This window comes from Copadichromis virginalis, linkage group LG6 (genome assembly GCF_057382275.1).
Source record: "Copadichromis virginalis isolate Kocher_CV1m ecotype Utaka linkage group LG6, C_Virginalis_male_GT1.1, whole genome shotgun sequence".
Lineage (NCBI taxonomy): Eukaryota > Metazoa > Chordata > Actinopteri > Cichliformes > Cichlidae > Copadichromis > Copadichromis virginalis.
In genome coordinates this window covers 30,132,517-30,145,839 of record NC_140623.1, presented here as the reverse complement: position 1 = coordinate 30,145,839, position 13,323 = coordinate 30,132,517, and the positions used below count along the sequence as shown (strand labels likewise).

Below are 13,323 nucleotides of genomic sequence, written 5' to 3'. Positions count from 1 at the left end.
GATGTTAATCCTTTATTTTTAGAAAATGTCTTCATACACAGAATATTTTCATCATCAGGCTATCCACAGTTTGTCTAGTGCTTATTTCCTGTAATGCATCTGCTTTTAGAGAAGGCAGAAGTTCTCTAATTTTAAAATTAGAAAGAATGTCAAAGGTCACGGTTCACTGGCAAGACGCACGACAGTGACATTTCTCCCCGCTCTTTCTGTTCTCTTATGCATTTTAAGTGTAAGGAGCATGGCACCAGCCTGATAGCCCCACTATTAAAGGGCCCTTTGATTCTGTGGGCTGGGTGGGGGTCAGAGTGGGTGTGTTCATGTGGCTTTAACACTACTACACTTAGTCACCACTCATTATATCCCACCTGTGCAAGCTGTAGTGTAAAAAGCAGCAAGTAAACTTTCTCACACAGAGACGTGCAGCTCTGCACACACAGCCTGCAAGTACAGAGAGAGGCTATCATGACTCCGCCGGTTCAGGTGTGGGGTCATCCAGTTTGTGCAAATGTTTGCGTCTTAATTTCTTGACCTTTACAGCCTCTTTTTCCTGTTCCCTCTAGCATGGAATAACAATATCACAATCCTGTGTCTTTTAGATTGAATTTGAAAGTTTAGATTTCTCCCCACTCATCATATTTCACAGTTGTCACATCAGTAAGAACCATTTCTCTTTTTTGGCTCAGGGAAAGATTTTCAGTTTTGCTGTGCTTGTATTTTCTATATTTACCATCAAATATGCAGAGTTTGTCCCATTTGGGAACTTGAGACAGTGAACTATGCCGAAACATATTTTTAATTGCACTGTGCCCTCAGAAGAAAAAGTGCGCTGAAATTACGCTTTATTATATGGTTCTTAAGTCCTCCAGCCAAAAGCAACTCATTCAGTTTTGTTTTAAGGCATCTTTTCTTCCCCTCCTCCTTCCTAAAAGTGGTTTTCAAGACTGCTGTACTGCAGTCTTACCCTTTCTTTGACATGCTAGGAGCCCCAGCGCCTGCCAATAAAATAAATAGCAGCTGAGTTGATTATACAGGGATAGGCTGGTGAAACACTGTACCCGTTTAGCTTGGAAAGCCCTCATAGATAGACGGGCCTTTTTCAACCCACTGATCCCAACAACCCAAGTGTACACTAAGTGTTGGAATAAGTGGGTGGATATGTGATGCTGCATTGGAAGGCCTCTCTTTCTCATTCTTTTGTTTCAATTCATGCCGGTTGGTTTGCTGTCTTTGTTTAGTCAACAGCAGCTTTGACACTCCCAGCAGAGGACAGTAGCTTCTTTTAAAGCAGTCGTCTGCTGCCTGCATGTCTCATCGCAGGAAAATGAGGGCTGCTGCCCTGCTCAAGGGAGAGATGGAGTTTGTTTTTACGAAGCCCACCCAGGCATCTCACCACCAAAACCACAGTGAGGGCTGGAGGAAGTTAGAACATGAATCCTCACCATGGCTCACGTTCCATAGGCTGTATCTAAATATTTCTTAGAACATAGAAGCTCTGAAAACGAAGGGGGCAAAATAAGATGAAGGTCAGCATTTAAGTGCCTCAGTGTCAAATTCCACCTTCCTCACAATAGACCTTGTTGTCTAAAAAAATGCAAGGCTTCCGCACAAACATGAACTGAATGCATTAATTGGAATTATAGTTAACTGCATTTTGGAAAAGGGTGGTTTTCTATTTTGTGTTAGGACAAGAAAAACACGTTGAGAGAAATGGACAATAGTGAAAAATCTATTTAGTGTTCAAGTAAGAAAACGACAAAGTGGCCAGTCAGTTTCGACCAGAGATGCTATCAGGATCATGGAACTATGGTTTGAGTTTTGTTTTTTTTTTTTGTTTTTTTAGGCTTCCATCTAAATTCAGAGCAAAACTAGAGGTGACTTTAGCGGTTGGCTTTAAAAAATTCAAATAAGTTGGCGGAAGAAGTTAAACGAGGAGAAAAATAAGGGCCTCAATGTTTTGTTTTGTTTTGTTTTTAAACAAAATGCTATGTTGATGGTCTCATAGTTAGCAAACTCTGTTGACACTCTGTCTGTGTGGATGTAACCAGTTATTTAAGCACATCAGTTGCTGTGTTTTAGAATTAAAGTCAGGTTGTTTTGATACACACAATTGAGAACCGCTCAGATAGACTAGAGAGCTAAAGCCTCCTGCTCTGAGCCTGAGTTTGGAGATGAAGCAGTGGTACTTTTCACATCCTGATTCACCTGCTGCTACAGCAACAGCTGAAATCTCTTCCTCCACCGCCTCTAAGATCACCCGCTCCTTGTTCCCTTCACCCTCCTTTTTCTTCTTTGAAATGTTGTCCTAGAAATTGATGATGAATAGTCCTGTAACCGCTCTGTTTTTCTTCTCTACAGAGAGGATGTAAAAGTATCATACTTTAGTTCTTAGTCCTTTTTTCTAAAAGTGTTTGTTTCCCCCTCTAAATGTGAAGATATTCACATATGATCCATATCTGTAGCTCCAGGTCTACGGACATCTAGCAAAACGAATTTAGCTGGAACTGCATGGAAAGGGAGGGCAGCTCCGCGGGCTAGATGAAAGCTCTGCTTGTGCTTGTTGGTGGGCAGTGATACCTACTGGGAACCACGGACCTCTCTAGCTTTAAAACAGGAAGTAAAGATTTGTGGGATGGAGAGTGTTTTTCAAAACAGTAGGTCAAGTTTGACATGAAGAGGAAAAGAACAGATCAACTTATCGGTCCAGTTGAGCTCGCCGGAGGCGCCAGCTACTCTTACACCACTGTCCTGTCTAAATTTTCTGGGCAAAGGTTCAGCTTGTCCACAGGTCTGGATTAGATTTGCTCAGAGCTTAGAGCTCTGTTTAGCACTTTTTGCTTTAAGACCAGTGAAGCGGGTGAGGGCTTCAGAGGGAATTTCTTACAAAACTCCCTGGTCCTGTGGTTAGTGGATGGCGGAGTTAGGGAATTCCCTACCGGACATATCTCCTCTGTCTTTGTATAAACAATCACACAATAGTAATTTGCTTTCAGGAAAGAACATCTAAGGACAAACATTTTAAGATAACTGATGGGTCTTACTGACAAACCGCTGTTCTTTTCTTTCCCCCCTGCTTTTCTTTCATGCCCTCCCTCCATCTATTCCCATGCTCTTCTCCCTTTCTTCTATTCTCTACTGATCATCTCACCACCTTCAGCCATCCGACTCAGTTAAAGGAACAGGTTGCTCCTGGTGGCCCTCAGCAAGCCCTGTCCCCAGCCCAGTTACCAGAAGAGGCAGAGTGCCTGACGGTTCCCAAGTACAAGAGAGACCTGGTGCAGAAGCTGAAGATTCTGCGACAGGAGCTTTCTCAGCACCAACCCCAGGCCGGCCATTGCCGCATTGAGGTCAGCCGTGAGGAGATCTTTGAGGTAAGGAATAAAGCAGAATCCTTTTCACGCAAGGAAAAACACACGGTCAGGTGGTCTGAAGCTTTTCATAACCTTCATGCTTCTTAGAATGCAAAATGAACACAAACACCACGCTTCTTTGTGTTCAGAGGTAGTGAACCGTCTGAACCTTTATTTCCATGAACTGTATTGATGAACCGCATGACTACAAATGTTTTATCTAAGAATAGTTGTCATATTTATAAACCTGGCATTCCAACCTAAAACTTTTGTGTGCTGCAAACAATAACAGAAAACATCTGAAGGACGTCTGAACGCAGCCACAAACATGTGTATTCAAATTAAACCTAATAACTAAGAATTTACACACATACAAATTCATGGTTAATTAATCACGTGGCATTGAAAGCATCATATGACTGCTGCCCACGCCTTAAAACAATAACATAATGCTCGCAAACCCCAAATCTTTGCATTTTTACTGGAATTTTTTTCACCCCATTTACGATGTGCATCAGAAATAGCCCATTACAGCACAGAACCAGTACTGAGAGCTACTTTATGATTTCCAGGGAAAAGCAGAACAGAATGGCCTTTACAACACCACAAAAAAACCTATTTCTATGTTCCTTTTTTTTCTCCTCCTCTGCCTCTTTCGTGCTCTCCCAAACATTTGTTCTACCAAGGCAGAGGCATTCTTTCTGGATGATTTCAGCAGCTGAACAGTAATGGGGAGGGGGTGTGGAAAGGAGCTCAGGCAGCAGTGGCAAGTGTTTGTAGCTAGACGTAACTTCATTACTCCAAGCTGCGCGATGAAGAATATGACTTCATTTCCCTTTGATGTGACGGCTTAGGAAGAACATCTGAGAAAGTGTGAAAACCTGAAGTGCAGATCTACTGGAGGTTTTCGTGCAGCGTTGCAGTGACGGTGACACCTCGTTACACTTGCTTTGCGCCACAAGCTGATATTTCATTGCACCTGTTTGATTCTTTAAAACGAAGGTCAATCTCACTTAACCGAAAACAGAAAAGTCAACAGAAAGTTGCTTACTGCTCTGCATGTAGGCTCATGTACTGCTACCTCACAGCAACTCTGATTACAAGCCTGACATGACAGATACTGGTAGAGTAGATTAGAGTAGATCTTGATATAGAAGAAAAATAAATAATCCTCTGAAGTTAATAAACTCTGCTCCCTTCCATGGACGGCTTCTTATCTTCTCATGGAGACACAGGCGTCTCCTCACTGATGCTGTACAGACCCAAACTACAATGAGGCAGGCCAAAGTAATCAACCAGTTTACTTAATGTTACTCGTAAAACTCTGTTTACTGTGGTCTGCTATTTTGTTTCAGGTTTTTTGGCTTCATTTTAGCACCTTTCAGTGGTGGAGGGGTCTTTTTTTCTGTCATACTCAATGTTTAGCTAAATAATGATCTTTAACTGAGTTTCTCTGATGTCCCTCAGTAATGTTTTGGTGACTTTGTACACAAATCCTTTTGCTCACTAACATTCTGTAGTCGGAGGGCTAGTTTCATTTGTTTCCCATGTGCTGGCTGTGTGGTTTACCAGACATCAGCGGCACCTTTTTAAGACTCCAAAACTTCAGTTTACACAACTAAAGTGTTTGTGATGAATTTAATCTTGCAGCTGACTCAGTGCAGCCTAGATCTGTCATGTTTTCACAGCTGCAGCAGTGCCGTTGCTGTGGCAGGAGATTGTTTACTGCAGGGTGGCCTTTGAGCGTCTGGACTCGTGTTAGAGGACTGATCTTGATAAGCAAAACCTTTTTTTAATTGTACAGGATCCGTATGATGATGAGGATTTAGGTTTTTGTTTGTTTTAAAGCAATATCTTAATAGTAGTATTTAATGATGGTAGTAATTCTGTAGTATTTTAGGCTGCACATGAATGAATATTCTCATGTCTGGTCTGATTATAGAAACTTTGACTCAGGACTGCAGAGCTTTGAAGTTTCGAAAACTTGGAGTGGGAGTCCAGCAAAATATTCTGTAATAGTTTCGCTCATTTCCTCATCACCAAAACTATGAAGCCCTAAGAGGAAGGCGACGTTTACAGCAAGCTACCTGCCTGTTAAAACACACACCCGACGTGTCTGTTTGAATAGAAACCTGTAAACAAAAAGGACACATGCAGACAACAACCTGTGTTGTTGTAATTTACTGAATTCAAACACAAATGATCAACTTTTTTCCTTCCCTTTATATTACCAGGTCGGGTAGTTTTCATTAATAGGTTAAATTCACTGATGGTGGCCAAACATATTCAACTTTGACCGTGGAGTTTGAGCGCGCTTGGCACAGTGACAAACTGTACTGGTTGTTCTGATTTATTTCACACATCACGACTCTCTGAAGGTGTGAGTTGGTTTCCTTTACAGTCTTTGGTGTGTTTGTGCAGCAGGTAATACACCTACCCAACCAAAGTTGCAAAGTTGGTGTATTTCCATTCAGCAAAGATAGCAGTGCCACTGTTTAAGTCGTATTGCATAGAAATGTGATACTGAAGGGTGTCGTCTTTTACTGACCTGCATGTTAAATTTGCTGATTCATAGGAGTCGTACCGGCAGGTGATGAAGATGCGGCCGAAAGATCTTTGGAAGAGACTCATGATCAAGTTTAGAGGAGAAGAGGGGCTGGATTATGGCGGGGTAGCAAGGTAACATGTCCCATGCGTTTTATTTTCCTGTTCTTGAAATATCATTAAACGTTGATTTATGCTTGTTAGTGTTATTTTGTATTACATTTTCACACTGAACCCGTATTTGTGTTAGGGAGTGGTTGTACCTGCTGTCCCACGAGATGCTGAACCCTTACTACGGCCTGTTCCAGTACTCTAGAGATGATATCTACACTCTACAGATTAACCCGGACTCTGCTGTCAACCCAGTAGGAATTCTTTGGTTTAATAGTCATAATATTTGATAAGACATGTGATAATGTATGTAAACGGCTAATTGCTGCAGGCAAAAGCATGAAATACGGTTGGTAGGTAGAACAACTTCACCTTTAAATGATCAAGCTTCAGTTCTGTAAGCCTTGAACTAGTGAATTATTTCCTCTCCTGGGTTTTCACCATTGGCTTCAGCTTAATGGTGAGGTGAATGTGATAAGCTATGGAAGAAATCTCACTTTATTACTATTCTGTGTTTTAATCTGCAGGAGCACCTGTCATACTTCCACTTTGTGGGTCGCATCATGGGCATGGCAGTGTTTCACGGCCACTACATTGACGGAGGCTTCACTCTGCCCTTCTACAAACAGCTGCTAGGAAAACCGATCACGCTGGATGATATGGAATCCGTCGATCCGGACCTACACAACAGCCTCGTCTGGATTTTGTGAGTCCTGTTGTTTTCACATCATTCTTTTAATCTGTTTTCTAAACGCTGACAACACAAAGTTGAAATCGTAGTGTTTCACGCATGCAGGGGGGAAACATGTCTGCATAAACTAAAATGAATTAAAACAAAGCTCAGAGCACCGCTTATTCAGATACCCACAAAAACCTGATCATTTCGTCCTCAACCAAACCATTTCTTATGACTGCACTGCCCCCTGCTGCCACATGAGCGCAACATCCGACGTCAAAAACGAACAGCCCATTTTACTCCTTCACCCGCCGCTTTTAAAAATTGTGTTGGCTTGTGTGCCTCTGTTTTAGCCTGATTAATGGTAAACAGCTTTGTTTTGGTGATGCAGCTGGTTCTGTTTCTTACTCAGACATTGCTGATCATGTAAAGGTGAACACTGGAGAACCCCCCCCCCCCCCCCCCCCCAAAAAAAAACAAAAACAAACAAACAACAACCCCAAAACAAAAAACAAAAACCTTTACATTAACATGACATAACAAATGGCCCCGACAAAACACCCTGGGAGTATAATTCCCTTAATTTAGTGACTGTGGAACAAATACTGAAAGATAAAGAAATCAGAATCAATGAGCTTGTACTTATCACTCTACATCCTGTATTTTCTGTCTCCCTGTCTGCTCAGGGACAATGACATCACTGGTGTCCTGGACCACACTTTCTGTGTGGAGCACAATGCTTACGGAGAAATCATCCCACATGAACTCAAACCCAACGGGAAGAGTATCTCTGTGACAGAAGACACCAAGAAAGAATATGTGAGGTATGGACTAAAAGAAACCCAAAGACAACAATGTGCAGCATGTAGCCGAGTTTAATTTGAGCCCATGCAAGCTCTCCTCTTTTACACTTCTCTGCATCATTGTCTGATGATAACCCTCTGTTTCCTCTGCTCTCTCATGCTCTATGCAGGTTGTATGTGAACTGGCGTTTCCTTCATGGCATTGAGGCTCAGTTTCTGGCCCTGCAGAAAGGCTTCAATGAGGTTATCCCACAACATCTGCTCAAATCCTTTGACGAGAAGGAACTAGAGGTACATTAGATGACAGCAGCACCTCTTGTAAAACATAAAGATCGTCATGTTTCATTTATATTGATGAGTTCTATGCCCACTCAGGTATTGTAACAAATTCCAGGATGATGTAAAAGTGTCTCTTCTTTCAGCTGATTGTGTGCGGCCTGGGAAAGATAGACATCGCCGACTGGAAGTCAAACACCCGCCTGAAGCATTGCACCCCTGACACCAACATCGTCAAGTGGTTTTGGAAAGCCGTGGAGTCATTTGACGAGGAGAGGAGGGCCCGATTACTGCAGTTTGTTACTGGCTCATCTAGAGTCCCACTGCAAGGCTTCAAGGCTTTACAGGGTACTTAACCTGACTGTGTGTGTGTGTCTGTGTGTGTGTTCCCAGCAGGCCTCTGCCTGCAGCTCTAAATTATTTTGTGAACCCACAAAAAGGTAGAACCCCACTTTTAAATATTGGTTCTGCTTTCCCTCCATATAACAAATGGGCAATTCCTTCAGTTTTCTTTGAAATTAAAAAGTGAGTAGGACTTCATGTTCATGTGCAGCTTCATATATTTACATTTTCTTGTACTCTGGGATCATTATTTGTCTTCATCTGCTGTCTAAAACAAACCTCTTAATTTAAGCCAACTTTCTTCTGATTGGCTGACTCTCACAAACAGAAGGTTTGCACAGCAGGTGGGAGTAGCGACTATGTTCGCTGTCAAATCGTTGTGCCTGCCATGGCCATTATCAGGTTATCAGTTTTTTTTTTTTTTTTTTTTTTTTAAATCTAAGAGTTGTGGGGAAAATTATGAAATTAGGTCTTTGCAACGGTCTAAATCCAGAGCTTTTGCTCACAGGCATTACTTTTACATACATTGCAGTATTTGTACCTTCACCAGCATAACAAGTTCACTTTTATGTTGGTGATGGATCCTGTTCGTGCTCTGATTGCAGGCGCTGCAGGGCCCAGACTCTTCACCATTCATCAGATTGATGCCAACACCAATAACTTGCCCAAAGCCCATACCTGGTATGTGTGACGTGTATCTCCAGGACTGATCCATGTGTTACACATTTAACAGGAACAAAAACTTAAATATTTTTGGAGTAGAAAATGATCCTTTTTCACAGCACATGTCCAAATCCTCTTTTGTTTTCCTCTTTCTCCAGCTTTAACCGGATCGACATTCCGCCCTACGAGAGCTATGATAAACTGTACGACAAGCTACTGACGGCAATCGAGGAGACGTGTGGCTTCGCAGTGGAATGAGAGCCATCTTGTAGAGTGTTTTTGTGTATGAACGAGTGTAACTGTGCAGGACTATAGTGACTATTTCTGACACTGTGACGCGCCAACAGGTTCGCTCGGAGCCTGATGCGCGTGTCCAGCCTACAGTCTTCCTCTTCTCTCACCACCACGGTCCACACTCTTCCCTTATCGATGCGTTTGAACAGCTGCTATAGAGTCCTCCCTCTGTCATCGTCAGCATCTTAGAAAATTCCCCCCAGACATTTAGCAACCATTAGTCTTTGTTTCTTTATTTTGCCGTTTTTACTGACTGATGCATGTCATGCTACTGAATCTTTAATACTGCAGGTAGCCATATACATTTTTTTTTTTTTTTTTTTAAACCATAGTAGCCATCTTAACCTCAGCATATATAACACCTTCCGATCCTCGTGGAGCTGTTGCTCCTGATCTCGTAGGAGTGTCACGACTTCATCCTACCTCGATGTCCTGCTTCGATATCGATAGGGTTTCATTTCAAAATGCTAAAGGTCATAATTTAGGCAGTTAAGAGTCAGAAAAGATCATCTGTGGGCCATAATTAGTTTGATTTTTCGCACCAGCAGTACTTTTGTACCTGTTAGGTCATTTCGTGTCATTTTGAAGTGGAACTTGTCACAGATGATTCGGGCGTAGGTCCTCGTGTTTCGTGGCGTTTTCGAGGGTCGAACTCTGGCGGTGAAGGATTCTCAATCATGTTTTCTCCGTAAATCGCTGCAGTCGTGTAATGATGCTTGTCTGTGTGTTTCTGCATGTGTACAAGGAAAAGTAGCCATGTCGCAGTCGCCCTTCATCTCCGGTTCACCTTTCCTTTTTCTCCCTGCTCTCGTTCACACGTTTGTCTCCAGCAGCATGCCTATTTCTTTCTTCTGTTTTTTTTCTGTCCGGACAAGCTTGCCTCAGCCCACTTAATGTCAAAGCATATGTGAAAAGAGCACATCTGTCCACGGGATGAGGCTCGGCGAAAAGCTGTTGAGGGCAGTTGCTCGTTAACGGTCACATCATCAGTTTAAACAGGCAGAAGTATTCCTCTCTCTCGTTCTCTCGTTCTCGCGTCACTTTAGAGCACTTTACAAACTGAGCGGTAATGGCAGGAGTGCTTTCTTCACATTAGATTGAAATATATCACGTTTCATTTGCTATACAACTACATTTGAAATAGAGTAAAAAATATCTTATACACCTGTAATTTTTAAGTATATATGTACAAATACATAGCTATTTTGTATATTGTTGCTTGTTCTTTCTGTTCAGTTTAAATGCAAGCATGTTGATGTCTGTCACAGACCTCTTTGCATTCTCAGGTGAAGTTGTCCTTTATTTTTTAATTATTTTTTTTTAAATTTTACATTAGGCTAGTATGTGAGGAGGGGATACAACTGTATATGGGGGCCCTTTCTTTAAACCTTTATTAGTGTAAACCTAGCAGTTTAAAGTGACGTTTTCTTGTGGTCTTTCACCGTCACTTCTTAACAAACATACGTTGTCACAGGAGACCACAGTTGCTGCTCTGGAGGTCTGGTAGCACAGACAGCGGTGTGATTTCACACGTGCAGGAGCGATCTGTTCGGCGACATTCATTGTTTTTCTGTTTTTTGTTTCTGTGCTGTTGGGTGTCCTGAGATCTTAAGAGCTGCAAATGCTGGAGTTTGACTGCTGCTGAGCTCCTGGGTGCTACATGGTGAAAATGTTTAACCAAAATGAAAAGTCACTGAAATACTAGAGAGGCGACAGCGAGAAGCATCTCCATCAGCAAAGCCTCCATCCATCCAAAAAGAAAACAGGCAAACAAAAACCACACACTGCATGAATGGATGCTTGAGATTAAAGGATATTTATTTGCATAAATTTTCCTATTAGCAAACTTTTTGACTTGGAAAGAATCTAATAAATGTTCTTTACTTTTTTTTAATTTTATTGTTGTCGTTATATGTAATCTGCATTTACTTGCAGCCATCGGTGGTTTATTAGCAGACACCCCTCGCATCGTAAACCTTTTTTTTTTTTTTTTTTTTTTTTTTAATCTATTTTTGTTCATCACGAGACAAAACAAATAAAAGTGAGTACATTGAAATTGTGGTCTTTGTCTAGTTACAGATATATTCATTGATTTTTATCTTTGATAATTTTACTGGAAAATGCATTACAAGTTTATGGGGTTTTTTGTTTTTTGCACACATTATGCATACTTGGACTCCAAGTTATAATCCAACACTTCCTTCTATTTACCAAATAGTTATTGGACTAAATATTTTTTTTTATGTAGATGGCATATATAGACTCACAAGTATGTTTGTTCAGTGCACAAAGTCCGCATCTGGTCTTTGTTGCCGCCTTTGCTTTTTCCAGACGGTTTGGTCTTCCGTACAAAAGCTGTTGGGGCTGAGTGCTTCCAGACGAGGTGAAAATGCTCTCTCCCTCCTGTTAAGCAGCCAAATTAATCAGACAGTCTGAACAGTTTTACAGATGATTGTTAACCTTCTGAAGAAACATCTGCGATTTATAAAAGTGCAAACTTAAATCTGATTCTGGTTGATATTGTGCACTTAAAAAAAAATCAGCTGGTTTAAAAACCACAACAAGTTAGTGTTCGGCAGACTCCTCTCCCCTTTAATTCCTGTGTGTGTGAGCGAGTTAATGATTTTTGGTGGAATTCAGTACAAAAAAACCTTTTTTTTTTTAATGCACCATGTTTCCTTTTGAATCCTGTTTTTGTATTTATTATTACAGTATATGTTTGCATAGTTTTTAACATCAGCTGCTCTGTGAGTTTGTAACTGACACCTGTACATAAAGACAATAAAGAAGCAAAGTTATAAACTTCTTGTACCCTTGCAGAAAGCTGAGCAATAAAACTGTGCTGTTTGGACCTAACAGCATTATGTTTTATAGAATTATGGCTGTTACTGTGGTTTTTATCTATTGTTGTAGCTTTTTTTTTTTTTTTTTTTTTTGAGTGATGGTTTTTCTGGTCATGTAATAATCTGCTTATTAAGTAGGACTTAAGTGAATACGTACAGGGTGAGTTTCACAGGGGGGTGACACAGGTAGGGCCTTCAGAAAATCTACATATTTGATGCTGTGTTGAAAATTATCTTAGAGAACATTGGTCTGTCGTTTTTTCATATCGTCTTTCAAATTTTAAACAAAGCAACAAAAAGGCAAAGTGCACAATCTGACAGGCATTAAATACGATTCCCAAAGAGTTAATTTTATTATTATTTATTAATTTTTTTAAATAAATTTGACAAATGGAGGACAAAAGAAGTGCTGGGCCTAAAAGTTACCTACACCAGATGAACAGTATTCTAAATTAATTTAACACACAAATATCTGAAGCAGGATCTCAGAGATGCGTCTGACCCTTCAGTTCACTAAAGCCTCATCAGAGCAGAGCGGGGTTGTCTCACAAAGAGTGGAACAAAAGGCAAAAACAAATAAGAATTTTGAATGTACTTTAAGAATCCCGGAGAATTATTACTGATTATCCTGAAGGCTGTGTTGAAGAATAAAGGTGATCGTACCAAATATTGACTTTCGAGCTCATTAGAATAGCACAAACTATTTTTGCTGCAAATATTTTCTGCTTTCAAAAAAAAAAAAAAAAAAAAAAAAAAGCAGAATCGGAATACTTTCTTTATCCCTGAGGAAATTACGTAAATAAAAGAAATGAGGGGTTGCACAGTTAACCACTGATCCGATCAATGCTCTAGAGGTGGGGTAGGCTTTTAGTTAGTAGTTACCGTCAGCTGGCATTAACCGTTTGGATTCGGGTACCTTGAACCAAAAAACATAAACACTACCGAACATTTCCGCATACTGGGCTAGGAAAGGTTTTAGCCAATCAGGTGCCTATTTCAGAGGGACTGATTTCCTGTTGGCTGTTCAGCAGACGCAGATGGAAATAAATGGATTACACGGCGGTACTTCCCTGTTTCATATTGTGGCGGGCCAGGCCTGTTTGGGTTTTTTGACGACTACGTTCTGTTCCAGGCGGCAGCGTTACGGTTGCCATGGTTACAGGGTGACGCTCTGTCTCTGCGTGTTTCCTCGGTGAGGAGTTGTTGTTGTCGTTGTCGTCGTTAGCTAATAGGCAGAATGCTACAGGTATAGCTCTAAAGAATGTAGCATCATAGGCAGTGTAGTCCGTGCTGCAGGGAGAGTGGACTGTGTGGAGATACAGAAATTCTTTTATTGCTGCCATATAATCTGCATCATTATAATTGCATTAATAACATTCTTTACAGCAGGGGTGTCAAACTCAAATACACAGTGGGTCAAAATT

The 13,323-nt window shown here is 41.0% G+C and overlaps 1 protein-coding gene across 2 annotated transcripts in view; it reads left to right on the top strand.

Moving 5' to 3' along the window:
* The window catches only part of LOC146708078 (E3 ubiquitin-protein ligase SMURF2-like), a 61,673-nt gene extending 49,741 nt beyond the window's left edge, over positions 1 to 11,932 (top strand). For both annotated transcript variants that reach the window (XM_085459803.1, XM_085459802.1), the window contains exons 12-20: positions 3,155 to 3,368; positions 5,923 to 6,026; positions 6,142 to 6,256; positions 6,530 to 6,708; positions 7,365 to 7,502; positions 7,652 to 7,772; positions 7,904 to 8,105; positions 8,705 to 8,780; positions 8,921 to 11,932. In XM_085459803.1, the coding sequence (XP_085315929.1) occupies positions 3,155 to 3,368; positions 5,923 to 6,026; positions 6,142 to 6,256; positions 6,530 to 6,708; positions 7,365 to 7,502; positions 7,652 to 7,772; positions 7,904 to 8,105; positions 8,705 to 8,780; positions 8,921 to 9,020 (1,249 nt within the window). In that variant the 3' untranslated portion in view covers positions 9,021 to 11,932. The remainder of the gene's footprint in view (positions 1 to 3,154; positions 3,369 to 5,922; positions 6,027 to 6,141; positions 6,257 to 6,529; positions 6,709 to 7,364; positions 7,503 to 7,651; positions 7,773 to 7,903; positions 8,106 to 8,704; positions 8,781 to 8,920) is intronic.
* The last annotated feature ends 1,391 nt before the right edge of the window (positions 11,933 to 13,323 follow it).